This window comes from Malus sylvestris, chromosome 10 (assembly GCF_916048215.2).
Source record: "Malus sylvestris chromosome 10, drMalSylv7.2, whole genome shotgun sequence".
Taxonomy (NCBI): Eukaryota; Viridiplantae; Streptophyta; class Magnoliopsida; order Rosales; family Rosaceae; genus Malus; species Malus sylvestris.
Genome location: NC_062269.1, coordinates 4,036,235 through 4,061,860, shown reverse-complemented (window position 1 = coordinate 4,061,860; position 25,626 = coordinate 4,036,235). Strand labels below are relative to the sequence as shown.

At 36.1% G+C, this 25,626-nt stretch overlaps 3 protein-coding genes and 3 long non-coding RNA genes across 6 annotated transcripts; 3 read left to right on the top strand and 3 right to left on the bottom strand.

The window, feature by feature from the left end:
- Nucleotides 1-881: 881 nt before the first annotated feature.
- LOC126587527 (uncharacterized) lies at nt 882-1,574 on the bottom strand. The gene is made up of 2 exons (XR_007611115.1): nt 1,336-1,574; nt 882-1,240 (listed from the first exon to the last, which is right to left on the bottom strand). It is a non-coding gene; the product is annotated as an uncharacterized LOC126587527 (long non-coding RNA).
- Nucleotides 1,575-2,571: 997 nt separating this feature from the next.
- Nucleotides 2,572-4,134, bottom strand: LOC126587829 (uncharacterized). The gene is made up of 2 exons (XR_007611230.1): nt 4,042-4,134; nt 2,572-2,691 (listed from the first exon to the last, which is right to left on the bottom strand). It is a non-coding gene; the product is annotated as an uncharacterized LOC126587829 (long non-coding RNA).
- A 1,892-nt stretch (nt 4,135-6,026) lies between these two features.
- LOC126587051 (uncharacterized) lies at nt 6,027-9,885 on the top strand. The gene is made up of 3 exons (XM_050252030.1): nt 6,027-6,645; nt 7,776-7,856; nt 9,113-9,885. Exons 1-3 carry the CDS (start codon nt 6,487-6,489, stop codon nt 9,509-9,511), a joined length of 639 nt encoding a protein of 212 aa, XP_050107987.1. The 5' UTR covers nt 6,027-6,486; the 3' UTR covers nt 9,512-9,885.
- Nucleotides 9,886-14,038: 4,153 nt separating this feature from the next.
- On the top strand, nt 14,039-19,303 carry LOC126586189 (uncharacterized). The gene is made up of 3 exons (XM_050250904.1): nt 14,039-14,226; nt 15,462-16,109; nt 18,898-19,303. Exons 2-3 carry the CDS (start codon nt 15,559-15,561, stop codon nt 18,965-18,967), a joined length of 621 nt encoding a protein of 206 aa, XP_050106861.1. The 5' UTR covers nt 14,039-14,226; nt 15,462-15,558; the 3' UTR covers nt 18,968-19,303.
- A 2,287-nt stretch (nt 19,304-21,590) lies between these two features.
- Nucleotides 21,591-23,498, top strand: LOC126586190 (light-harvesting complex-like protein OHP2, chloroplastic). Its single transcript, XM_050250905.1, has 2 exons — nt 21,591-22,209; nt 23,171-23,498. Exons 1-2 carry the CDS (start codon nt 21,752-21,754, stop codon nt 23,283-23,285), a joined length of 573 nt encoding a protein of 190 aa, XP_050106862.1. The 5' UTR covers nt 21,591-21,751; the 3' UTR covers nt 23,286-23,498.
- A 513-nt stretch (nt 23,499-24,011) lies between these two features.
- LOC126586191 (uncharacterized) lies at nt 24,012-25,330 on the bottom strand. Its single transcript, XR_007610764.1, has 2 exons — nt 25,005-25,330; nt 24,012-24,410 (listed from the first exon to the last, which is right to left on the bottom strand). It is a non-coding gene; the product is annotated as an uncharacterized LOC126586191 (long non-coding RNA).
- Nucleotides 25,331-25,626: the final 296 nt, after the last annotated feature.

The following is a 25,626-nucleotide window of genomic DNA, read 5'->3' as shown; positions in this document are numbered from 1 at the left end:
ATTATATTGGTTAGACATACAATTAAACACTTAAAAACTCATTAAGTATAAACGAATTATGTTAACCAATTGTAGGACTAGCTTGATTGGTCATCCCCAGTAGTTTGTCTACTCCACTTAATCTCAGATCCAATAAACATAATTAATTGGTCATCCTCTTAAGTTTATCTAAGTATCTAACAACACATTTCATCATGATGGCCTGTCATAATATCATTTGAAACCAAGATTTGTATTTAAACGAAGATTAAGAATTTAACATGGCATGTAATCAAATAATAACTAAAAAAAGTGCTTTGCAAATATTCATATCATGACTTCTAAATAAATCTTAAAAAAATCTTAATTACAAATAAAAATAAAAGAAAGATAGAATCCGGAATTCATAGCGAGGTATATCCCAAGCTCTCAATCTAACTCGAACGGAATTGGGTATATAAGGTGGTGGTGTATGGTATGGTACGGAGAGTTTAGGACGCCCTATATTTATATTATAAAAACCCTAAAAAGTCTGATAAAACTTTCCATAAACAAAACAAAGACCTAAACAATAATGGAAACAAACTAGTAATAAATCCTTCTTGGCTTGGGGAACACGTCATCTGCACGTTTGATTTGGGATCATTCCACCTTTTGAAAATTTCTGAAAAATCGAAAACTTGTAGATCTCTGTCTCAGATTTCTCAGCATATATCGCTCATCTACAGGAAAAATCAGGACAGTCTCCAAATCTTCATTATCCCACAGATACGCAGTTTTTTATGGGAATGCAATTTTTGAGGCATTAACTTGCAAAATTGGAACAATTGGCTTTATAGAAAATTATGAAAATTGGACACTATTGTAGAGGAAAAATAATTTGAGAGAGAATGAGAGAGATCTTATTAGAGAATTGTATATTAAAATGTGAGGCGTAGCCACCCTTATATAGGGATATGACTACCCTGGCAAATTATACAATATCCCTAATTGAATATGGAGAATCAATTGAGGAATCAATAAATGGCGTATTGAATTAAGGAATTGGGGCCAATTGGTTACACCAATTAGTGGACGAACATAATTATCCTGCAACATACAAAATGATATTCATCCCTTTTTTTTGGAGTACATCAATATTTTTACACTAAAGGGAGGGGGAGTTCGGCGAAGCCATACAATGAGCAACCTAATTTGGTACTGAATTCGTCATCCACGAACCTATTAGATTCCTTCTACAGTTGGCGTTGCCTCAAAACTCCTTTGGAAAGCCGATTTATCATAAAAAAATGTCAGAAGTGCCCAGATTGGTTGACTTTGAGAAAAAGGAAAGTAATAAGGCACTTTATAACTCACCTTTTTCTTAAAAACCTAGGGATAATTAATATGAAAGGCACCAACAGAGGTGACCTGTAATTCTCTTCACCGAGCTTGAGTTGGCAAGAAGATGAGATAACCGTGGAGGGAGAGGAGTGTTAGCACTCTCTGTATGGTGGTTGGATTTTGTAGAGATGAGGAGAATGGTTGCTCCCCATCCTTTGCTTTCCGATCCACAAAACCTGTAGGTTGGATGAAGCTATGAAGTACCACATATAGATGAGTCACACAAGTGTGAAACTCTAGCCAATAAACCCCTAAAACTGACTTTATAGGTTCCTTGGGCCTTTTGGTCTCTTTCATTCAAGTTGTTATGCACAACTTAAGTTAGAAGCCAAATGGGTCTCTACAAACCCGAAACTTATTTTAGTCCAATACGGTGTCCTATGTTGGTATAATTAATCTTAACCTACTCAATAAACAAACTTAATTGATCTCATCATCTTCATAAGTTTTTTTTTTTTTTCAAAACTCAAGTATATCAGTATGCAATCCATTAAGTTCTAATTAACTAGGCAATGAGAGATTATAACTCTTACAAATCGATTATGAATTAAATTTTTTTTTGTATGTGGTTCAATATCCTAGTAGCTAGAGTATTGGGTTCCTTCCTAACCATGCGTTCCGGATTTGAAACTCATCATCTCCAAAGTTAATGTAATAGTTTCAAACCCTCCGCCACCCATTGATAATAATAATAATAATAATAAATTTCTTTAAAAAACCCCTCCTTTAACTCTCCCTTTAAGGAAGATTAATTGTTGTTAATCCTTAGGGGTTCAACGAGCCATGAGTGACAACTAATATTACGTCATGGGCCATGGCTACCGAAATTAAGTAGGAAAGACGGAAGACCAATTCAATTGGAATTACAATGCAATACAGTTATTTTTTAACTCAATACTTGGTATTACTGTTACATTATTAGGACATGGGCCCCTAATGCGAATTCCTATGTTCATATGATTCATTTGAATATAATATAGAACTCTCTCTTAATTATATTCAACACTTTGGCTAGAGAAAAACATATCTTAAAGTACTCTTCTTCTTATTAAACGTAGAAATTTCTTGTCATACATCCAAGACCTGAATGGTGCGTGGAACAAACCAAGGGGTCCTGATGCATCATTAAATGATCAAAGACGTATCAATAAAACAATTGTTTATTGCAACTATAGTTGAACATCAAAGTGCGCAACGAACAAACAAACAAACTGAATATGAAACTTTAATAAACAGAATTGCCAAAAAGGCTACATGAAAACAAAGAGACTACATCTTAACTAACTTAATGAAATAAACTAATACAATCACTCCTATATATAGTGAAAACTAAAGCAAAACCCTAATCCTTGAAGGACAAGAAACTCTAATATCCTTGGCCCACAAGAAAACCATAAACAATAATAAAATAATAACTAATTTTCCAACACCCCCGTCAAACGCATGGATGTACATGTCATGAGTTTGCCAACAAGCAGATGTGGATGCAAGCTCTGTTAGACGAGCACGACAAGGCAAGCTCCGTTAGGCGAACACGATAAGACAAGCAATTCAAGCAAGCAAATGAACAATCCAAGCGAAACAAGCAAGCGGAAGCAGTCAAGTAATTTCATCATTCAACCATTTGGCAAGCAACCAGATTTCGGCAGATGATCCAATTAATAACCAGATACACAACGTCACTCGAGTGGTCATCAGTCCAAACATTTGAGCAATCGTTGAAGTGGGAAACAACGTACTTCCTAATACAAGCCCAACAACAACTATTCTTATCACCCACGTGGAACTCAAAACCAACAAGTGGCCTAATAAATTGCAATCCAACAACATCAACTTATGAGATTCCCATTTTTTCTTTTTGATTTCTTTTTCCTTCTTTTTTCTTCAAACAACATTAATAGTGGCAGCATGGAATCTGGGTTCGCAGCAGCAAACAACACTGATGTGGGTCCGAGGATAGTCGTGGGTCGAAGGCGGTCAGCAGCAGTGGTGCAGGTAGGTCAGAAACAGTGGCAGTGATCCAAGGCGGAGACGAACTCAATCCGAGTTTGTGGTTCTCGGGTCTTGGCTTCGTCAAACAAGTGATGGGTTCATGGATGTCGAGTAGCAGCTGTGGTGGATGTAGAAGACAATGAATGCAGGTGGTTCGAGAAGATGGTGGCGCGGTGGTTCAAGCAAGCAAGGTTCGAGACGGGATGATGCAGGAGGGATGATTCGGTTAGGCAAACAAGGCAGCGGACGTGTGGGTTAGATATGGTGCGGGGGCGGACGCTGATGCATAGGTTCAAGGCAGCAACAGTTCGAAACCATAGGATCATACAACAGTAAACAACGGTTTAAGGCTCAAACGGCTTGGTGCAACAACGAGTTCAATTTTTGTGTTTTTTTTTTCAACGACATAACCCTAATCTAGGTACAAAGAAAAAACAAACTACAATCGAACTGATATCCGGCGACTGAAAAACAAATTGATACCACCAAGAACATATCAACCCCGAAGGATCTAATCTGCTCTGATACCAAGTTGAATATCAGAGTACGCAATTAACAAATGAACTAACTGAATATGAAACTTTAATAAACAGAACCGCCAAGAAGGCTACATGAAAACGAAGAGACTACATCTTAATTGATTTAATGAAATAAACTAATACAATCACTCCTATATATAGTGAAAACTAAAGCAAAATCCTAATCATTGACGGACAAGAAACTCTAATATCATTGGCCCACAAGAAAACCATAAACAATAATAAAATAATAACTAATTTTCCAACAACTATAAATTTTCTTATTTGACATATAAGTAAAAACTTCTATATAAGAACTCTCGTTTGATCGTGTTGAATGAACTCACTCTCTATTGTACATCTACATATTTGTCTTGATATCCTTCACACTAATGACCTAACGACCAATCATTCTCTCAAGCGAGAAAACATAGCAAGTACTAATCGTTAAGGATTGTCAAGCCTAGCTAGCATTCCTATGCTTATGAACATTTAGGATGTGTATGAGAGCAAGGGCAGAGCCATAAAATATTTTATGGGTGGGCTAGCTAAAAAAATTACCCTAAAATGAAATGTTTTTTTTTTGTTTCATACATCAAATTTCACATATATTTAGATTTAAACACAAGAAGAAGATAGAAAAATTGATATCTCAATTACAACTACACAACTAGCACAAAGCAAAACACTGAAAGTAGAAGTAAAGACAATCTTAAACAAAATTGGTTGAAACTAATATAAACCCCACTATATCAAATCAAAATAATCTTGAACAAAATGATATCACAATTTTCGTGGTAATTTTTATATTTTTAGTTCTGCTAAATACTTAGTGGGCTAGTTTCATTAAAACTAGCCTCTTGCCACATGCATACGCATGTGGCAATTGGCATTTTTATAATTTTTTATTTAAATAATTAATTTACATATTTTAAAAAAACTATTAAAAAAATGAATTAATGACTTGAAACCACCCACTAACGTGGGAGGTTTTGTTTTTTTTTTTTTTTCTATAATTTAAAATATTAAATTCATTCAAAATAAAATATGGTTAAATACTTTAGCTTCTCTTGGTTCAATTGTAATTTATGAAATTCTTAAAGAGCAATTTATGGTATTTTAAATGTTTCACCATTTTAGGGTGCTCACTTTATATATATAGATAATTCTTCTTACACATGTTTTTGTCTATTATATAGACTACACACTAAAGTATATATACATATTGTTAAAAATCCTCCCTGGGCTACAGCCCACCGTAGTCTTTAGTGTGGCTATGCCATTGTATGAGAGAAACATCTCGTGATGTAACCTTTCAGATTACATTCTCTCTATTACATGATCCCTTCGACTTATTATTTAAGCATTTAAATTGAATGCGAAAGTCATAAACAATAATTTGTAGATAAACAAATTAAACTCGCGATCTAAGTGCATGAAGTATGGGTGGACATGGTTCAGTTGGCCTAGTTTACTTTCAGTAATTTAACCGAACTAAAGACATATACAGTTCAATTTTTGAAACCAAGAAATTAATAAGAAAATCAAACCAACTTGGTCCGGTTTGGACCGAATTTTCAAGGCTTATGAGGGATGTATTCAATTGAGAATTTAAGAAACTTTAATAGATTTATAAATCCATGGATTTTTATGGAATTTAATTGATTTGTAGAGATTCCATATAAAATTTTGATTCAATTCTCTCGAAATCTCATGGGAAGAGGTGAGATTTGTAGATGCTTAAAATACACTACGAAATCTCTCAAATTTCCTCTAATTCCTCAACTTTTTCAAATTCTTTAAATTCAATTTCTAATTGAATACACCTGAAATGTTTTAAACTTTTTTAAATCCCTATTGAATACACCCGGATTTCTAAAGATTTTAATAAATTATCTTAAAATTATAATTGAATACACATTGAATTTTAGAGAATCATTAAAAATCTTGATTAAAAATCCGAATTTCTAAAAATTTTAATAAACTATCTAAATCTACCAGTTTATGTGTGTTTTTCACACAAAATGAATACTATCAACCAACTCAACAAAATATCTCTTACAAAAGTTATTGTTCAAAGACATTACAAATTGACCAATTATTGGTCCAATTTTGAACAACGAGAATGATTCCCTTACAATTCAACAAAACCTTACGAAACCTCTTATAAATGGTGGATTTAGAAGAAGAAAAGAAGACGAAATAGGGGTAAACTAGGATTAGAGGTCACGTAACTGTTGGGATATGGAAGCAACGTTCACGTGGGACGAATCGCGATTGGCCACGATGGTAAAGCATGTGTCCTTTTCCCTCTCCCCCTTCTGAAACCCTCTTGTTCTCCATGTCGACATGATAATTGTTGCAAAAGGAAAGCAAAAAAAACAAGGCCCAAACCAAAATACACCCACACCCCAATTGGATTTCCATCTGATTCCCCCAATTCCCCCAAATTTACATATAAACTCGATTCACTCGTCTTCTTCTTCTCCCAATCGATCGTTTTCGATTTTCAGAGCAGCAGTTTGGCCTCACACGCAAAACCCACAACTTGGTTTCTTCTGATAATATCATATCAGTAGAAGAAGGAGATTGTTAGAGAGAGAATCTGCCTGCCATGGGGAAGAAGAGGAAGTCGATAGCCTCCAGCCTCGACGAGGTGGATCGAAGCATGTATACCTCCTTCTGCAGCGCCGCTAATTCCCTCTCTCAGCTTTACACTCAGGCCATGAACCACCAAAAACTCTCCTTTCAGGCCGGTGAACGCCACGCCCTTGTATGTTCTCTCTCTCCCTCCCTCCTTTATTTATTGATTTTTTATCTAATCGTCGATTCCCTCATTGGGTTTTTGATTCTTCATCAGGATCAAACCAAAGTCACAATTTTTTTTTTGTTTCCGATTATTGATAGAAATTGGGGTTTCTTATAAATTTTGGTTAATTTTGTTTGATTGTGAATTGGGTGAATGGTAGTTTTGAGTGAGCATGTCATGCCATTGCCAGTAAGGCTGGATGAGAAAGACACCAACTTTTCAGTATCTGTGGGAATTGTAATGAATATCAATGTTAAACTTGTCGAAAGTGCTGAGAGATAAATTGGTGGGGAGTATCAATTGTGAGTGGAATTTTCGGTTTTAATTGGATGTTATATTTGCATCTTAATAAACCCTATACATAAGATAACATGAATAATTTGTGTCCCTATGTGGAATAAAATATAATTCCTTTACTCTCAGAGAACAAGTTAATCGGATTTACAATCAGTAAATTTGCATGATTCTTGCTGCTGGATGTTGCTTGGTATAAATCTTTTGAGTGAGATATGTTTCTGAACGATTGATTTTGGAAGGGTTTTGTATTCAATGCTCGTTACACAAACATATGTACCATTTCCTTTCTCCAACTGATTGATTTGCCGTTCTCTTGCAAATGACGGTGCAAGTCTCTACTCTCTGAGGACTTAGACTCCATTATTTTTGGAGTAAGAGCTTTGTGGGTTCCTTCTTCCTTTCTCCCATAGCCATCTTTTTGGTACAGTGTTTTGCCTTTTCACATTTTCTTCCTGTGATGATCAGGGTTCTTGTGAACTGGCTAAACCAGCCGGGGTGGTCTGTGGCGTTTTTCTGAATTTAAAATTTTGTTAAGTATATCGTTTTCTTTTAGTTGATTGAAGGTGCGGGGTCTCTCATGCTGCTTTATGCTTCCTTGTTCAAAATTTAATGCACTTTTTGTCGCTGGTAGCCAATGGTGCAATTGGTTTACAAGTTTTCTTAATATACCTGCATATTCTTGTTTAATTTTTTTTACACACATAAATGCCCTATTATTATCTAAAATTGCTTTAAAGGTGGACGGCATATCTGTTATCTACATTTCATTGATGAAACCGTGTCAAATGCCTTTTCAGGATAAAATTTATCAGTGGATCTGCAGACAGCAAGAAGGAGGCTCACGAGTTACAACAGTCGAGATAGTCGATTATCTTCAGGTTTGTTTACTATTTTCTTTGTTTATTTTCATAAAGGATCTATTATTCCATCATTGTGTGGTAAACCATCCAGAGTACACAAAAAAACATTGATGTTGTGCTCAAACAGACATATGAAGTCACTCCTTTGGCACTCAAAGTTTGTGTAAAACAAAATGGTTCTCTCAAACTTAAGTGTGCCTTTCTTTCAGAGATAGTATATATCAATGACGGGGTTAATATTTTGGTAGAGTCCATTAAGCATGCACCCTTTGTATCTAACATTCCGACTTTTGATGGGTTATTATATTTTAAACTTTAATTTGCAGCTTATTTGGATGATGTCACTTCCTCTCTTCCATGCATTCTATCCATTCCTCATGTAACACGTTTCTAATGCATTACTTGAAGTTGAATCTCATGTTAATTACTTGACATTTTCTCTTTGTAGACCTAATGTACATGCTAAGTATATATCTCTTGTACAATTGTATTTGCCTTACAGGGAGCATAGGGTTAGGTGTGGCTAGATTTAAGACCTTTTATAAGTCCAATATTGTGACCTATGGTTTCGTTTCATATTACCATTGTTGTGGTTCAGCTGAACTTTTGTGAGGGTTTAGTTGAAGAATTCCAACCTTCTTTTTTCACCCAACAGAAGGGATTAATTTTATGGTTTGCATATGCTGTGGAATTGGGCCTGAATCCAGAATTTAACTTTCAAACCTGTTTGAAACTTTAAACATTGCGCAGCTATGTGGTTCTTTTTTTTCAAGGGAATACTTTTATACCCTTTATTAACTAGAAACTAAGGGAGCGTTTGGTAACCATTTTGTTTTTAGTTTTCACATTTTGTGCTTGAGATATGGGGAAAATATAAAGGATGAAGGATGGGTGATGAAGGGTGGAGGAATGATGGTGGGAGAGATGTAGAGAAATGTGTAAGAAACAAAAGTATACATTCCTCTACTCTTCTTCATCTCTCCTTTCTACTACATACTTCCTCCATATCTCGAGCACAAAAGTAAAAACTAAAATAAAAAAACCAAAATGAAACGGGCCCTAAGAGTCTGGTTTTCCTTGGTGGTTTTTGCCATCACCAATCATAGAGGAATGTTTCTTTACCTTGGTTTCGTACTGATAAGTTTATTTCTTTTGCTTATAGATGCATGTTTGTTCTGTGATAAAGAAATAAAACGAGCGTGCTGTTACAATCTTGAAAATTCTAATTTAGACCTCTTTTATACAGCTTACAAATATCTTTCTTCTCCATGCAGAATGAGTTGGACAGTTGTGGAGAGGAGCCATCAATGTCCCCTAGATTGCCACTCCAACATCAGCCCACTGTGCATTTCTCAAGCTCAGGTTTCCCAGTTACTTCTGGGTCATCTGGTCCAACAAATACTGTGCAGGGAATTCGTTCTGAGCCGTGCGATCATCAATCTAAGAATTCAGTCTTCTCAAATGCTCTGTCAAGCCCTGTTCGCCAAAGTCTTCAGCATTATCACATTTCTCAAGATGGACATTACCCAGGCTCAGGTCTGCCATCTGGAAATGGAGCCCGAAACAATGAACCTAGCTTTCTCCACCCAAACCGGGATGCTAATCCTCCGAGTTCCAATGATACCTCGATGGACATGCATGCAGATAGTCCTGGTCATGATTCTACCTACTGAAAATGCTCAGCTACTTCATCCAAGTATTCTTTCCCATGGGACGGTCAAAAGTCTTGGAAGAACCATGGCAACACAAAGCTCCTCTCTGGTGTAATTCCGTAAGGGAAGACGGCACAACATGGAAGCGGTAATGCAATCAATTTAATTTACTTTTGCTGTCTTGTTTGAGAATAGCTTGGTCTTCTCCATCTTCTGTAAGCATCTTTTTTGTATTGCTTTTCGTTTCATTTTGTTTTTAACAAAAACCGTTGTGTTTCGATTAGTCACTGCTTTTAATGTTGAAAGATTATCTCTGTAAATGTATTGATTCTGCTTTACATTACAATTGAAGATTTCAGTCATTAATTTATAAATTAAGATCATGATTTCCCAAAGCTAATTTAGCCAAAAGTCAATAAAAACTTTACTGTTAAGCCATATGTCAATGACATATTTTTGTTTTGGACTTGAGCAATGATATATTTTTATTAATTAGGCCTCAGTCAATGATGAATTCAATATAGGCTACAAGTCATTATAAATAGTTAGAATTTGACTCTTCAAGCATTCTCTCTCTTTCTCTCTATGAATGTCATATGAGCTTAAACTATTATAAATACGAATTTAGATCCTCTCCGGATCAATTTTGTGGAGATTCTCTGGGCCGATGGATCTCTTCCATTGATTCAAATGCAACAGCCAAAATCCCTTATCCTTCCTCTTTTCCCCTCAACTTCTCTTTCTCCCTCACTTCGAAGCTCTTAACCTCGAACCACCAACTCCCCAAATTCCAAATTAAATTCAACCCCACCTTAAAATTAGCCCCAACACCGCCACAACCTACTCAACCAAAAACCACCAATTGTATGTCACTCACCTTACCCTTTCCAAAATTAGCGTCAACACCGCTACATCCCTCAATTACAAGTCCCTGAACCTTAAAATCTTAGCCGATGTTAACGAAACAACAAAGAGAGAGGTCGTGCAAACCAATGTCTTTTGGTTGCAGAGATCTTTTTCATAATTATGGAAGAATTATGGAGAGAGAAATCTCAAACATGAAGAAGAACAAGAAGAAAGAGATGACAAATAAAAAACTAAAATAGTAAGGGATAGCGAAAAAATTGATTTTAGAGCATGGATGACCTGCAATTGAATTTGGGATTTATTAACAACGATGGGGTGGGGAGGTGCGAGGGAGAAAGAGAACTTTAGGGGGAAGAGAGGCAGAGGAAAAGGTTTTGGCCGTTGGATTTCTATTCCTATAGAACTGGTCTCGAGAGGATTTGAATCATATAAATAGTTAGAACATGTAACTTCTATCACCTTCTCTCGCCCTTCGTTTATGTGGAGGAGTCTGCTCAACTAAAAAAAAGGAACCAAGAAACAGACACTGCATTGTAGTGTTCGAATCCAAATGTAAAAAACAGAACTAGGAAACGAGCACTCCATTGCAGTGTCAAAATCCAAATGTAAAAATTAGAACTTAGAAACGGACACTGCATTACAGTGTCTGAATCTAAATGTAAAAATTAGGAGTCCCGTGAGGCGTGAAGTGTAGGAGACATGTGAGTGATGGAAAAAATAGAACCAGGAATTGGACATTGCAACGCAGCGTCTGAATCCAAAAGTAAAAAACAGAACTAGAAAACAGACACCGCATTAGGAACATGTAGGAGGCGTGTGAGTAATGGAAAAATGAAATCAGTAAATGGACACTGCAACACAGTGTTTGAATCCAAATGTAAAAAATTGAATCAGGAAATAGACATTGCAATGTAGTGTCTAATCCATAATGACTTATTTCAAATATAAAACTATGAGAAATGGAGTGTTAGTTGAAGTGAGTGTCAGCTGTAGTGGTAGATTTTGTAATTTTTGTTTATTTTAAATGCATTGAAGTATCATAATACATGATTGACCTATTTATAATTAACATAAATATTATTGATATATTGTTAATATTGTAACTTATTATTGATTTTTCACAAAATTACCCATTTCCTAGTCTACACATGAAAAAACCTTGTATTAGACGCATTGGCATCTTAGGATTCATACAATCGACCCATCGACCCAACTATGGGAAAATTTTTAGTTGTGACGGGAACACGGATGGTACACTACGTGTTTTTGTGCAAGTGATGAAAAGTTTTAATTTTTAAGTTATTAACCTTTTAACACATATAACCCACCATTTATATAAAAACATGTGGTGTACCACTTCATGTGACAGGAACATTGAAAAATCTCTCCCAACTGTGATGCTTTAACAAATACACTAGTTGGTTTCTCTTTAACAAGATTTGACTTCTTCTTCGGCGGCCCCTCGTAAGACTTTACCAAAGCCTTTTGGTTGTACTGAACAAGTTGTTGAGATCCGTACCCCACCCGTGTCTGTACTTCATAGGTGAGGAGAGATAAGAGGAGGCATCAGATTTTTTGAAATTTCCCAAATGAAATTCATAACTCTTGATCCAATGACCATTTTAGTGGCAAATTTTTCTTACCAAAGCCCTTCAATCCTCTGAAAGAGTCAATCCATATCCACGTATAAAGGAATAAGTCAAAGAATTAGTCTCAATGTCTCATAGTCAGGAAAGACGATTTAAGAAAAGAAACAAGGGATATTTTGATATGAGTCCAAAGTAACTAAAAATTGGATCTATTTCAAAAGTCAAAAGTCACTAAAAATTGGACCTATTTCAAAAGTAGGTCTATAAAATTAGACTTATTTCAAAATTTCCCAAGAAAACAAAGTTGTTTATGTATGTAATTTTGTAACTACTAACTAGCCTTTACCAACTTCAAGGTCACTTTCAGAGTTTTAACAATAAAAGAATCTGACAAGTATTTATGGAGAAATTTATAAATGTTCATGTTTAGAAATTACAAGATCTACGTGGCGCCCATGCCAAGTAATCACTGAACTAATTACGTCTGTATGTTGGTGCAAGCGTGCCGCTTTGCAACTGAGTTTGGTCGGGCAAATTAGATGAGTGTGGTGGTGTGGTGGCGAAACGTGCTACTAACTTTTGTACCGAGCAACTTTGGTCGAGGAATGAACACTTTCAGCCTAGGGTTCTAGAACATGAAGATAAGGTTAGACAATTCACTACTGAGTTCAGGATCTTTTGCACATGGTTCGGCAACTTTAACTATATTTGTAAAAATATTGGTGCGCCGAATTAGTATCAACCTTGATTATTAAGCCCTAGGAGCACGTCGAATATAAGTTTGATACAAAATATTGTGAAAGATAATGTTTTAGTATTTTATTCAGAAAACTATTATTGGTTCTCAAAATTTAGTTGTGCACTCCTTGTTAGCTAATATTAAGGGGAGGGAGGAGGATTTGAAATTGTTACATTAATTTAGAAAAGTGAGGAGTTTTGAACCTAGGATACATGGGTAGAAACCTCACACCTTATCTACCAAGATATTAGACCACATACCTATTTTAGCTCTTCAAACTTTCTATATTTAGAAGAAAAAAAACACTCTTACAAGAAGTGCATAATTAGATTTTTTTGGTGTTAATAACTATTTTCTTTACTTATTATAAATAAACATGGTTAATGAATTAGCGTCGGGGGACACCCATTTCTTGACACATATTTTGTAGAGCCTACTATGTAATATATTTCAACGATCTAATAAAATACATACACACACATATACATATATAGGGTTATGATTGGGGGCACCCAATTTTGTGACACACGTTTTGACACCTTCATATAAGGTTCACTTTGTAATTTTCTTTCAACAATCTGAACTGTCTTAGGTCTTTCCTTAAATATTGTGTCTAGTAAAAATCATTCAAGTCTAAAACTATATAACCGTTGGATTAAATGATAGCCATTGTATTTTTTATTTGCAAAACTGTATTCGTTTATTTTCTTTACTTCAAATGAATGTCTTAATGATTTTGGATTTGTCTAATTTTTTTTATAAGAATGATCAATAAATGATGAATTGAAATATAGACTGTTTAGATCCTTGAAAAAAATTATGGAATGGTCTACAAAATAGGTGTCTTTTAATCCTGACCCATTGTTTGACACACAATTTTACGCCTATGTATAATGTATCACATTAGTGCATCAACAATCATATAATTTGAATATTTTATTCTATTTACATTGTCAATGGAATATTTTCAATTTTTTTTAATAAACGATATTATTTACATTAAGGGAGTGAAGAAGTGGGCTAAATCTCACAATAAACTATCAATAATGTGATTTAAATTTATCTTTAACGAGAATCAAATTTAAAATATCTCATAAAAATAAACACCATTAAACTATAATTGTAAGTCACGTATACTTTCAAATTTTGGGAGCATCATAGCAATGGATCATAATTCATATATTTTACCAAAAGACAAAAGTCGGTGAAGCAAAAGTAGAAGGAAAATAAATAAATAAATAAATAAAAGTAAAAAGGAGAAACAAATTAATGAGGGCCCGTCGCTATCATTCTTCCTGGGAGTCACCATCCTATCCACCTTTAAATAATACCAACCATAATAAGAAAACCCACTCCTTTTCCTTTTTTCCCTTTTTTTTTGCCTTTTTCTTTTTTATTCCCCTCTCTCTCTCTCTCTCTCTCCCCCCGATTCATCACCGGTTTTTTAGTATTTGCCGCGATCGAAGAAGTCATAGCCGCCGATTCGACGGCCGCCAAACGTCTGGAGATCCCTCTGCTTCTTGGATATTCAACTTCTTCTGGTATTTCTGCTGACTTTCCTCCCTTTCTCTTTGATCTGGTTTTCTGTTTGTTTCCCGAGAAAATGATGGGACTGAAAAGAATAAAGCTTTACTCCCTTTGGGATTCTTGAAAGAAAAAGTGGAATTTCAGTTCAAATTAAGAGGTCTATTAATCTTTTGATTTCTTTTGGAATTTCAAAAATAGAAAATGTAAAATTGTGTGACTGTTCATAAATATATGATACTGTTTAAGATTAGAGTAATTAGTTACTGTTGGTTTAATTTAACGGGTGACTGTTGGAATGCTGTGATGGGTAATGTATAACTGTTTCTTGCAGAACTCACTAATTTTACTATTTTAGTTTACTAAGAATTATTGGGTAATTCTCTGCCTTCCGATAGATTGGTTTATATTAACGTTCTATTGATGTTGTGAATTCGAATGTCTTACAAGACTACGGTTTTAATGAGTTTTGTGCTTACGAATATGCATATTTGCATATATAGTTATGATCTCCTTTGAGATGTTGGTATCTTATATTTTCAAATTGTAAATCAGGACCATGAATTCAAGCACGATTCTACTCAATCAACAGTTCTAACTGACAATCTGTGTGTGTGCGTGTCTGCATTTTGTTGAATCATGCTAATCCGATTGTCAATTGGACTGACACATTGAGACATGAGTGTATTTGATCAATGGTCCTGATCTGCAATATGGCAAGAAAACAAGTCAGTTGTCTTACATGACAACAATACCGTGCACATGGTCTTTCTTTAACAAGGATGTCCTCATTTTGAAAAAATTAAGGACTGTCTGTAGCAATCTGCTCTATTGATTCCAAATTTCAAACCCTGTAATCATTTAGCCATTTGATTACCATCATGATTATTTCAGTATTTACCTAGAACATAGTGTTCGTCCATTTGTCTGGTCATAGTTACATAACTCAATGGTTTCTGAAGTGACTTGAAATACGAGTAATATAGATCATTGGACCAGATTGCATGTCAGGCTCACATGACATCCCCATAAACAGGAATCCCTTCTTTGGAAAGGTGTAATACAATAGACCTTTGAAAAGGCACGTGCATATGTGGAACATGATTAAATGCGGAATTCCACTCCTGCTTTGGCCCGATATTACAATATATGCACATTTCATTTAAAAATTGGGGAACTGGATTAGTTTCTGTTGATAACTTGGTAGATTTACAATGATGCAAATGCTGATTATCTTTCACTATTCTTACAGTGAGTTATTGGTGGATGGAAGTCAGGTGGATTTGGTTCATCTGAGTAGAGGCCAACTGTATAGAAAACACATGTTGGTGATCAAATGAGTAGAACTGATGTTATTTGCAGTAGAAGGAGGAGGGTTCTTCTCATCTTCAGCTGCTGGGTATAGCAAGGGCCTGGCCCTTCTTCTCTTGGGTCAGAAGAACGAAGATAAACCCATGAGAGTTTCGCCGTGGAATCAGTACCGGTTGGTGGATCAAGAATCTGACACTGACCTCCAGCTGGCTTCCACAAAGAACCGACTTTCCCGCGGCTGCGCCTCCTTTGTCTGCTTTGGTCGCGCTTCCGCCGGGCTCGACACTCCATCTCCTCTTAAAGTGGGCCCTGCCCAACAGCAGGATATTTTGCCTGGGTCTCTTGTTTCTGACAAAGGCAAGGATCATACTGCTGGTGCTGATGATGACCATATTGCTAGAAAGGTTGTCCTTAAAAGTAGCTTGAAGAGACCTTCCAAAAGAACTCCAGTTTCTGTGGAGAGTGCTAATGAACGTGAAGCATTGAGTGAACCAGGTAGTGATATTCCTGGTCATGTGGAAAGGAGGAAAGTGCAGTGGACAGATGTTTGTGGGAGTGAGCTTGTTGAAATCAGGGAGTTTGAACCCAGGTATATTAAAGTTTATATCACAATATTATTAAACGCATCTCTAATTCTTTATTTAGTCCATTAGTTGAACTTAGAGTAAACTAACTGCAGGCTCCCAGAAACTAAGCCTCATTTCTAGGGTTTTAATTGGGTGTTTTCTCTGAAGTACTGGAATATAATAGTAGAATCACTCTTAATGGACTTCTACGTGTCTAATGTTTAAGTTGTTGACCTTTCACATGCATTAAAATAACGATACATATATCTGAGATGGTGAAATTCAAGGTAGGTGTCCAATTAGTGACGAGAAATATAGACGGTTAGATTTTCAGAAGGATGGACGAGATGTGTTTGATTATGGCAGGGATATATCTCCAAGGTATGTTTGGGTGAGGGACTTCCAAAATTCCAAGGCATTTTGGCAAAATGAAGAAATGGATCACAAAAATTTAGAATTAGAAAATGCACTTCATGAGCATTACAAAGGTATGTGATAGAGAATTGTAAATGACCCTTCCTGTAGTAATTTTCAAATTGCTCGATCATGCTTTTTCTAATGCTCATGTGGTGCATTTCCAATCCCTCCTTTCAAACTTTTTGTGATCCATTTGTTCATCACTATGCCTAAATCCCTTGTAATTTGGAAGTTTCTCATCCAAACACACCCCTAGTGTCAGATGGGTTTTCAATGATAGTTTTGTTGTATAGTTGGGAAGTCTAGGTCGATTTATGACTAGAGCTATCTGCTTGTTGGGTTGTTAATGTTTGAACTAAGGCTATTTGTTTAATTACCACGAACCTCCAACTTGGCAAGTTAGAGCTTACCAACCTATAAGTTGGTTACAAACCTGTATAGGAATTCAGCACAGGTGTTTAAATTGAGATTTTGTTCAGCTCTTTCCTCATTTACTTTTTATGGTAGGTTGAAGGGTAAACTTAGAGCTTCTAGGTAGGTAGAGTGGCTTGTTTCCCTCACTTCCTTGTAATGGGATTGAGGGACTTTTTTTATCGGAAGGGGTCTATGCAAATATCTTGTTACAGTTTGTGGATGTATCTCATGTACTTTGGGGGAGGACAATAGGTTTTCTTAATTTGGTTAAGATTGTTGAATCACAATGCTCCTTTTTGTTGGTAGGTGTTAAATTTGGTTTTGGGAAGAGAGTTAGCACTGTGAATCATTTTTCCACTTTCTTCATATGTACAATAATGTGCTAATGTCTTCTGTTGCTTCCTTTTCACCTTCTCGTATGTTTCTTGGAATCTAGTTGATCCTGGAAAAAAGATGGTATTTTCATGCTTGTGAATTAGTTTTTCATTTTGTTAGAGACTTTTCTGACCCATTTTTAGCTTTAATTTGGAACCTTAGACCATCTCCAATGGTTGGGCTAAAAGTCAAATATTTTAGCCCGAAAAATTTAGCTTTTAGCCCAGAAACAGCTTTTCTGCTCCAACTGTTCTAGCCTAAAATTTTAGCCCGGGATTATTAAAGAATGAACTTAGGCTATTTTTTTGTTCAATTAAATAAAAAAAAAAAGATCGTACCCAGTGCACAAGGCTCCCGCTTTACGCAAGGTCTGGGAGAGGTGAATGTCGGCTAGCCTTACCCCCATTTATGGAGAGGCTGCTCCCAACTTTTTTGTTCAATTAAATTTAAAAAAAAATATGTAGACTATCGTAAATTAATTTTATGAACATTTTAATCTAAAAAATTTTAAATTCCGATAAATATTGAAAAATTTAAATTCAGATTTCTAGGCTAAATTTTGGGAGGAATCTGGCATTGGTTTAGCATTTAGCATTTAGCCCAAAATTTCCCCTTGGGTTGGAGTGGGTTTGGGGGGAAATTTTGGGGGGTAATTTGGCTTTTAGCCACCATTGGAGTTGGTCTTAGTGCACCTATTCAAGTGAAGATTTTTGCATGGTTGGTGGCCCATACGAAACTTAGTACATGTGATTTTCTCCAAAGGAAAAAGTTGTATGGTTGTTATTATACCCCGTTTGTGCATTATGCTCAAAGGCGATGGTGAGAGTATTCATCATATCCTTTTGGCATTGTCTTTTTACTTTGCAAGTTTGCCAAGAGATTTCAGTTCCTTGATGTTAGTGGTTTAGGTTTATGAGAAGGCAGTTACCCTTAGAAGATTTGTGGCTTTAGTCTATTTTTAGATTATTTAGGTAAAAATGGTTGGTTTGATAAGGTCCGTTCTTTAACAACTTAAACCTTTTGAGTTATAGTGGTTGCCTAATATGGTATCAGAGCTCTTGTTGTAAGAGCTTCTGTGATCAGAGCCCATAATCCTTCATCCCCTTGTATTTGTCAATTTGTAAGGTACATGGTGGTGGTCTTTACCTGTATGTTTAATAATCATTTTGGTTTTAGTTTTAAGATTCCACTTTTTGTGCTTGAGATATGAGAGTGATGAAGGGTGGTGGGATAGAGGGAAGAAAGATGAATGAATGAAAATAAAATCATTCTATTCTCGAGCTGATTTTTAACATCTCTGTTTTTTAGGGCCGTTCAGTTCTGTTAATTCATTCTATTCTCGAGCTACAAGCTGATTCGCCTGTTGTTTTTTCTGGTTTTTAGCTGAGCTTGATGGACATCTTCTTTTATCCAATACAAGTTCAGGTTTCCCATTTGAAAAAAGTTACTATTTCCCGCGATCTAAAAAACGAAAGCATCACATTTATACGTTTTTATGTCATATATTCTTCTGCAAGGTGTTTTTCTTGCATTCGCGTTCTTTCATTTCTCTTTTTAGTACCACATATAATTTTTGCTGAGATGAAAACATGTTTGTATTGGCAGTGAAACGGACGGATCAGATGATGGATTCGACGATGGGAATGAAAAAAGTTGCTCGTGTGTGGTTATGTAGTTTGGCATTTACCTGATGATGATTTGGGCATTTCTGCTCTTTGGATGCAAATACTGCATCAGGTAACTTACCGCTAACATAGCTTGTTTGGTTGATTTACTTATTTCCGGAAGAAAGCGGTTTTTGAGTACGTGCAGAATACCACCGTAGCAAGGAGCAAGGAGTATTATTTCTCTCTATGCCTGTCGGAATGAACATTCATGTGTATATCAGGTTGCTGTGGGTTTCAATTTTGCCATTTTAGGTATGGGGACATGTTTTTGTTTGTTATTCTCCTTCTGTGTGACTGCATTGTTCATTATTTTGCCATAATTAATGTATTATTTTTTGTCCTTATGGTTTGAGTTTAATACAAATTTTAGACCTAAAACCTTTGAAGAATGATTGATGTCATGCCCAATAATCCAAGGCACTCACGAACTTTTGGGTTTAGTCTTTACAATTGCAATGGTATCAAGATAAGGTGATCCGAATGCCACCACGATCCCTTTTTGTGTCGGATTGTAACCTAGCATTAGTCCTTGTCGGGTATCATGAGCTAGAAGCGTAATTGGAAGAGATTTATTGGTACTACGGGTGTCGGGTGCATCTGATTAGAAAAATGTTGGGTGACAACCGTCTATGCGCGCTGGTTACTGTATTCTTATAGTATTATCGGTTCTCTGTGCATTGCCACTCCAAAACCAAAATAGATAAATGATAATCACTCACCATTTTCCTCTCTCTCTGCAACTCTTGTTTCATGCTCTCTTGTTTTCACTTGGTTTATTGACTCTAATGAGCATAAAGGAAGAGAAGTGTGTAACAATGTTTAAAATATGTTTACCAAAAAAAAACAAAAAAACAATGTTTAAAATATTAAAAAAACTGTAGATATTTATGTCAAAATATCCAAAAAATTAAGGATCGATATAGAAGGGAGGGGTTGAAGTTCAAACTTTATCTTATATCGGCGATAAATAGGAAAATCAATAAATATTAATGATATTTATCGATTCATTGCAAAAAATTTGTTGGAACCTATCGAAGATTTCAAACTTCTGAATTTTTTTGAGAATTTTTCTTTACTTTTGACTAAATCTGAATGAGTTGATATATCCATTATAATACAAATTGTCACAATTTCTGTCTAAGACAACCAATATCTATATCGATAGATCAATCAATATTTCATAAATTTTCATATCAATATTTTTGCCTATATTAATATTTTGTACACTGTAGTGTAGCAAGCGAAAAATGATATATGATTATTATTTGGATTAATCTCAGTTTACTACTCTAAAGTTTCGTGGTTTTCAACATTTGGTACATGAAATTTTTTTCATCCTAGAGTCATACCTCAAGTCTTAATTTTGGGATAGTTTCATACATTCGTTAAGTTGGCTGTTAAGTCAGCCGTTAATTGATGACGTGGTGCTTATTTGGACAATGACTAGACGTCCCGTGTTAATATGAGCCCATGTAGATATTAAAAAAATAAAAAAAAATAAAAATAAAAATAAAAAAATAAAAAAATAAAAAGTAAAAAACTAAACCTAAATCTGAAATCCCCCTTTATCCCTTTCCTCTCCCCCATTTCTTCCTCACCATCGCCACCCTTCGTCCCTTTCCTCAGTGCTTCCTCCGCTCTCTCCCTCCTTCCTTTCTCTCTAAAAGTCTCAATCTCAATGAAGCACAGCCCTAAACTCAGTGGTTGCTGTCACCGTTCATTGTCTTCTCCGACGATTTTCCCAACACACCTAGATGACTCAGATGGCAGCTTCACCGCTGTTCTCCGTCGATGTCAGACCACCACCATGACCCAATGTTTCTAGTGGAACAAACCCAAGTCTCTACTTGGTGATTTTCAAACCCCAAGCCCTCAAATTGAAGTGCCCCGTTGGGGATGAGGAAATCAAAATTCAATTTTCTGCAGCCCAAATTGCGACGCAGCCACACCGAGATCTAATTCCCAGGATCCCTAATTCCATGAGTTGAATTGTGTGTGTGTGTGTGTGTGTTTTTTTATCCATGTTGTTGGAGGGGGATGGGAAAAGTTTACTGGACTTTTTTATTTTTATTTTTTATTATAACTACAAGAACATTATAATGAATTTATAAATAGGGGTCTAAAAGTCTTTTTAATAAGGGTAAATATGTCATTAAATTTTTTTTATAAAAAGGTGGATGAAGAAATAAGACATTGGGGTGTGTGGGCCTAGTAACACTATTTCAGATTTAGGTTTAGTTTTTAACTTTTTTAATTTTTAATTTTTTTTTAAGTTTTTAATTTAAAATTTTTTTTAATATCTACGTGGGCTTGTATTGACACGTGGCGCTCAGTTATTGTCCACATGGGTGCCACATCATCAATTAACGGATGACTTAACAGCCAACTTAACGGATGTACGAAACTATCCCAAAATTAAGACTTAAGGTATGATTCTAGGATGAAAAAAACTTCATTTACTAAATGTTAAAAACCACAAAACTTCATAATAGTAAACTGAGATTAACACTTATTATTTTCTCCAAAAATGACAGATAACTGGCACGTGTCCCTCTCGATTAGAAAAGCCGTAAGGCGCCAAACTCAAGCCAGCCAACAAACCTGACTTCTCTTGCATGCACAAGACCAACTGACTCTAGAATTAGAATTCGAAGGAAGCCAGCCATCTCCTTTTACACAGAAACTTGGCCACACCTTGTCCACAAAAAGCACTTCCCAACTCCATCTGCTTCAATGGATAACACAAACAAATCACACACCCCAAATTACTCAGAAAGCAAAAGAACACAAAAATGTCAGTGGCATCTTCCTTTCCCTGTATGAAAATCTCACCTGCATCATCATCTTCCTCCTCACATTCATCTTCTTGTTCATCAAATCATTCTTTTATGCTGTCTTCTTCCTCTTCAACAAAGCCTTACCATGTAAAAATTAGCATAAAGAGCTCCCAGACTGAAGGGCCTATCAGAAGACCTGCTGCTCCTTCCCTCCGAGAACCCTCCCAGCCGTCTTCCCCTCTCAAACCAACGCCTCCTTCTCCTCCGTCTCCTTCTCCACCGCCTCAGCAGCCCTCGAATCCGGCCCAGGTTTCCGGGCTGACGATGGTGGAGGACAAGAATGTGGTGACCTTGGAGTTTCAGAGGCAGAAGGCTAAGGAGATTCAGGAGTACTTCAAGCAGAAGAAGCTTGAGGCTGCTAACCAGGGTCCTTTCTTTGGCTTTGTTGGCAAGAACGAGATTAGCAATGGCAGGTAAAAGCTTTTAAATTTGTTTATCTGGGTTTATGCAGTTTTGTTTGTCTGGATTATCATTGGATTAGGTGAAGATTAATCAAAATTGAAATGAATCTAAAATCTTACTGGAAAAATGGCTGATCAAATGAGTAATTTTATTTTTATTTTTTATAGCAAACCCTAAGAACTGCATCCACATGTATCTATCAGACCTAAAGAAAAGCAGCTTCACTTGTGTGAAACCAACGAAATGATAAGTTCACCGGGCTTTCGATGATATCTTTGGATTTTGCTCTTTCAAGGAGTTGCATCCTACTTCTTTTAGCTTTGGCTACCCTCCTTCGATTGAACCTGTGACATTAAATCACCGTTTTTCGATTAAATATTAGCAAGCCTGCTATCTCGCCTTTGCCTCTTCTACTTGTAGTACTGATGTTGTAGTCAGCTTGTTCTTCACAAATGAGATAGAGAGGCTTCGTCTCAAAGCACCCGACTTCTATAGTTTTACTTATTCGTTGTGACATCAAAAGTTTTAATATCAGAGGGGTTTTTGCCTTCTTGCCTTCTCTTTCGGGGATAGTAGGAAGGTTTGCGTTTACCTAGATAATATTGTTTGGGAAGCGTATTTGATTTATCAGTTTTCGGTCATTTGGTTTTTAACAAGTTAAGCCAAAGAATTGAAAATTTGGTTTTGAAGATTTGCTTAATCATTACTAAGGAACCTCTGCCTAAACTCCGAATGTTAATTACGCGCCAACACCCCTACTTAGAAATTAGAAAATAGAATCTAAAATTAGAATCAAGTTACATTCTGTGCCCGATTTTGTTAGTTCTGTTGGATCCCTCAACCAAACGACTTGCATTTCCGGCAAGAAAGAAAGGAATTCTGCTTCCCATTTGGGTCTGTATGCTTGTGGCATAGTTTAGTTTGTTGATCTGTGATCTTCTTTCTCTTGTATTTGTGATTTTGGCTTTACAGATGGGCAATGTTTGGTTTTGCTGTTGGAATGCTAACGGAGTATGCAACTGGCTCGGACTTTGTTGATCAAGTAAAGATACTTCTTTCGAATTTCGGAATACTGGATCTGGAATGATACACCGGCCCGGTGGGATGTTGAAAGCCTTAATACCTTCTTGTCTCTGGAGCTACCGCAGATACATTCACTGTTTCACTTGTAACTTTGTTGAGTAATTTGTTTAAATTTCATTTGCAAGAAATACTCGGCTATCATACGCTGCTGTATTTTACTTACAATGTTTACCAGGATTTCAACGATTGAAGAAGTTCCCCAGAGCTCGTTTGATAACATTTTTGTATTCGGTTTGTTTCCTTTTGAAGTAAACAGAAAGAAAGGCAAAATAAAAAGGAAAACTAATGAAAAATGTTTGAAAACTTTGAGTTTTAATGATAAGGACAAAATAAAGGGTAAAGTGAATAGTACCAGGATTGACTTTTTAGTGTAAAAATGTGGTTTTTCGTTAAAGTAAACAGTACCAGGTGCTTTTCGTTAAAATTCCCAAAATAAAATGGGTGGAAGGTTGAGAGGCAGGTCAGAGGTGAAACCGAAACCACAAACTATCTATAACTCTTTTTCTAGCATTGGTGAGCGAGAGTCCGCGGCAGTGATTTGTGATGTTTGGAGCACGCAAGATGAATGCAGCTCGAAAAGCAGGTTGATTATGCAGATCATGGCAGGATGATTTGAGTTGAACTCGTTAACGCCTATTTGTTTTTTTTCTTGCTAGGCTAAACTCCATTCGTTTTCGCCTATTTCAAACTAAAAAGTACTTCTAAAGCATCATAAGAACAAAGACACCACTTTCCTAAACCTGCGATTCGATGCAAGAAAATTATGCAGTTGAGAGAATCATCAGTTCAGATGCCTAACTACATATTTTACAGACAAAGAAGAGCAATACACAGCTGAAACTAACCAGCTAATCACCCCTAACATTTACTTGACAACTGCATAGATAAGAGTAACCAGAAACAGCGCGCAAACAACACGCATTCCCTTTTGCAGATACAGCATCTTTGCCTCCAGTTTTTCCACCCTGGCCTCCACTCGAGCTATCCGCGCTTCCAACATTGCCAGCCGTGCTCCCCACCTTGTCTCCCCAACATCTACGCCATCTGCCGTGCTCTGTGCATAATCTTCACCCTGCAGAGAATCGTCTTCCCAAGCTTGATAGTTACACATCTCAGCAGACTAAAATTCCTGAATCACAGCATAACATTTTCCAATTTACATACTTTCAAAGCTGTCTCTGGCAATCAAGGTAGCTATTGATGGATTGAAACTAAATATTCGTATTTTGATTTCAATAAATAATGGACAAAAAACTTAAACACGACAAGACTTTCTCTCACTCATCGATATTCTAAACTACTTTAATATGCCAACGAGCGAACAAACTGGGTGCGAGGAGGTTGACGCTACCCTAGCCAACTAGCCTAATTCACATCTACAAGACGACGTTTCGGTAGTGGTATGATTGGTAAATTCCACAATATCCATAGAGCATCATAGAAATAATCTACAACTCCAATTAGACAACACCAGAAAGTGCAGGGCAGATAAACCACCATTAAAATCTGAATGTTTTTAATTTTACATGTAAATTAGAAAATACAATTGAAACTACGAATCAACTTTAGTTTGCATTTTCTATCATTTTTCTGGTATCTCCGTTCTGGGTTTCATATATTTTCACCTCTGCGATTCGATTTTTTGTCTAATTTCACCATTATTTGCGAAAGACCCACATTTTATACAAGTAAAACAAAATAAAAAATGGATTAAAGCAAATACCTTTTAAGAGAAACTTGAATTTTCTTGTTTTGAGGCTGAGCCGAGGGCTTTGAGGGTTTCTTACCAATCAAGATTCAAGTCTGGCCGTGGGAGAAACTGGCGAACCCAAGACACAGCACAGATGAAAGGTTATTACTTTTTCGGGTCGGGGAGGGAGACTTGTGAGATCACCCATCAGTCGGGCAGCCAAACCAAGGTTATTGGTTGAGGCCATGGGGCCTGGCCCCTCCCTGGGCCACTCGCATCTTATCTCACCAGAATGGACTCATCAAGATTTTTCAATTTGTTACGAACACAAGCACATATATCATATATTATTGTATAAGTAGAAATTTTTTTTTTTTGCTTGTATAATGAATGATATATGGCATATAGTTCCGTATTCTGGATATATTGAAAAATCTTTCCATTCAGACTTAGATGTTGACGTGCCAACATCAGGCCAAAATTATTTATTCAAATAACACTTCACTCCTTCCAAATAAGAAGAAAGCCCTCATTCACCATTTATGTGATATCATTATTTTACCATACAAATGTCATAACCAAAATTGTTTATTATCTCCATCATGATTTAAAGACCGTTCTAGAAAAAGTCATTCAATTCGATTGTCGTTTAGTA

What these genes read in the sequence shown, in the direction of transcription:
- LOC126587051 (XM_050252030.1), top strand. Translation starts at nt 6,487, where the DNA reads ATGGGGAAGAAGAGGAAGTCGATAGCCTCCAGCCTCGACGAGGTGGAT. An exon ending in CCGGTGAACGCCACGCCCTT is followed by an intron (nt 6,646 to 7,775) that starts GTATGTTCTCTC and finishes ATGCCTTTTCAG; the next exon opens with GATAAAATTTATCAGTGGAT. An exon ending in AGATAGTCGATTATCTTCAG is followed by an intron (nt 7,857 to 9,112) that starts GTTTGTTTACTA and finishes TTCTCCATGCAG; the next exon opens with AATGAGTTGGACAGTTGTGG.
- LOC126586190 (XM_050250905.1), top strand. Translation starts at nt 21,752, where the DNA reads ATGTCAGTGGCATCTTCCTTTCCCTGTATGAAAATCTCACCTGCATCA. An exon ending in AACGAGATTAGCAATGGCAG is followed by an intron (nt 22,210 to 23,170) that starts GTAAAAGCTTTT and finishes TTGGCTTTACAG; the next exon opens with ATGGGCAATGTTTGGTTTTG.
- LOC126586189 (XM_050250904.1), top strand. Translation starts at nt 15,559, where the DNA reads ATGTTATTTGCAGTAGAAGGAGGAGGGTTCTTCTCATCTTCAGCTGCT. An exon ending in ATCAGGGAGTTTGAACCCAG is followed by an intron (nt 16,110 to 18,897) that starts GTATATTAAAGT and finishes TTGTATTGGCAG; the next exon opens with TGAAACGGACGGATCAGATG.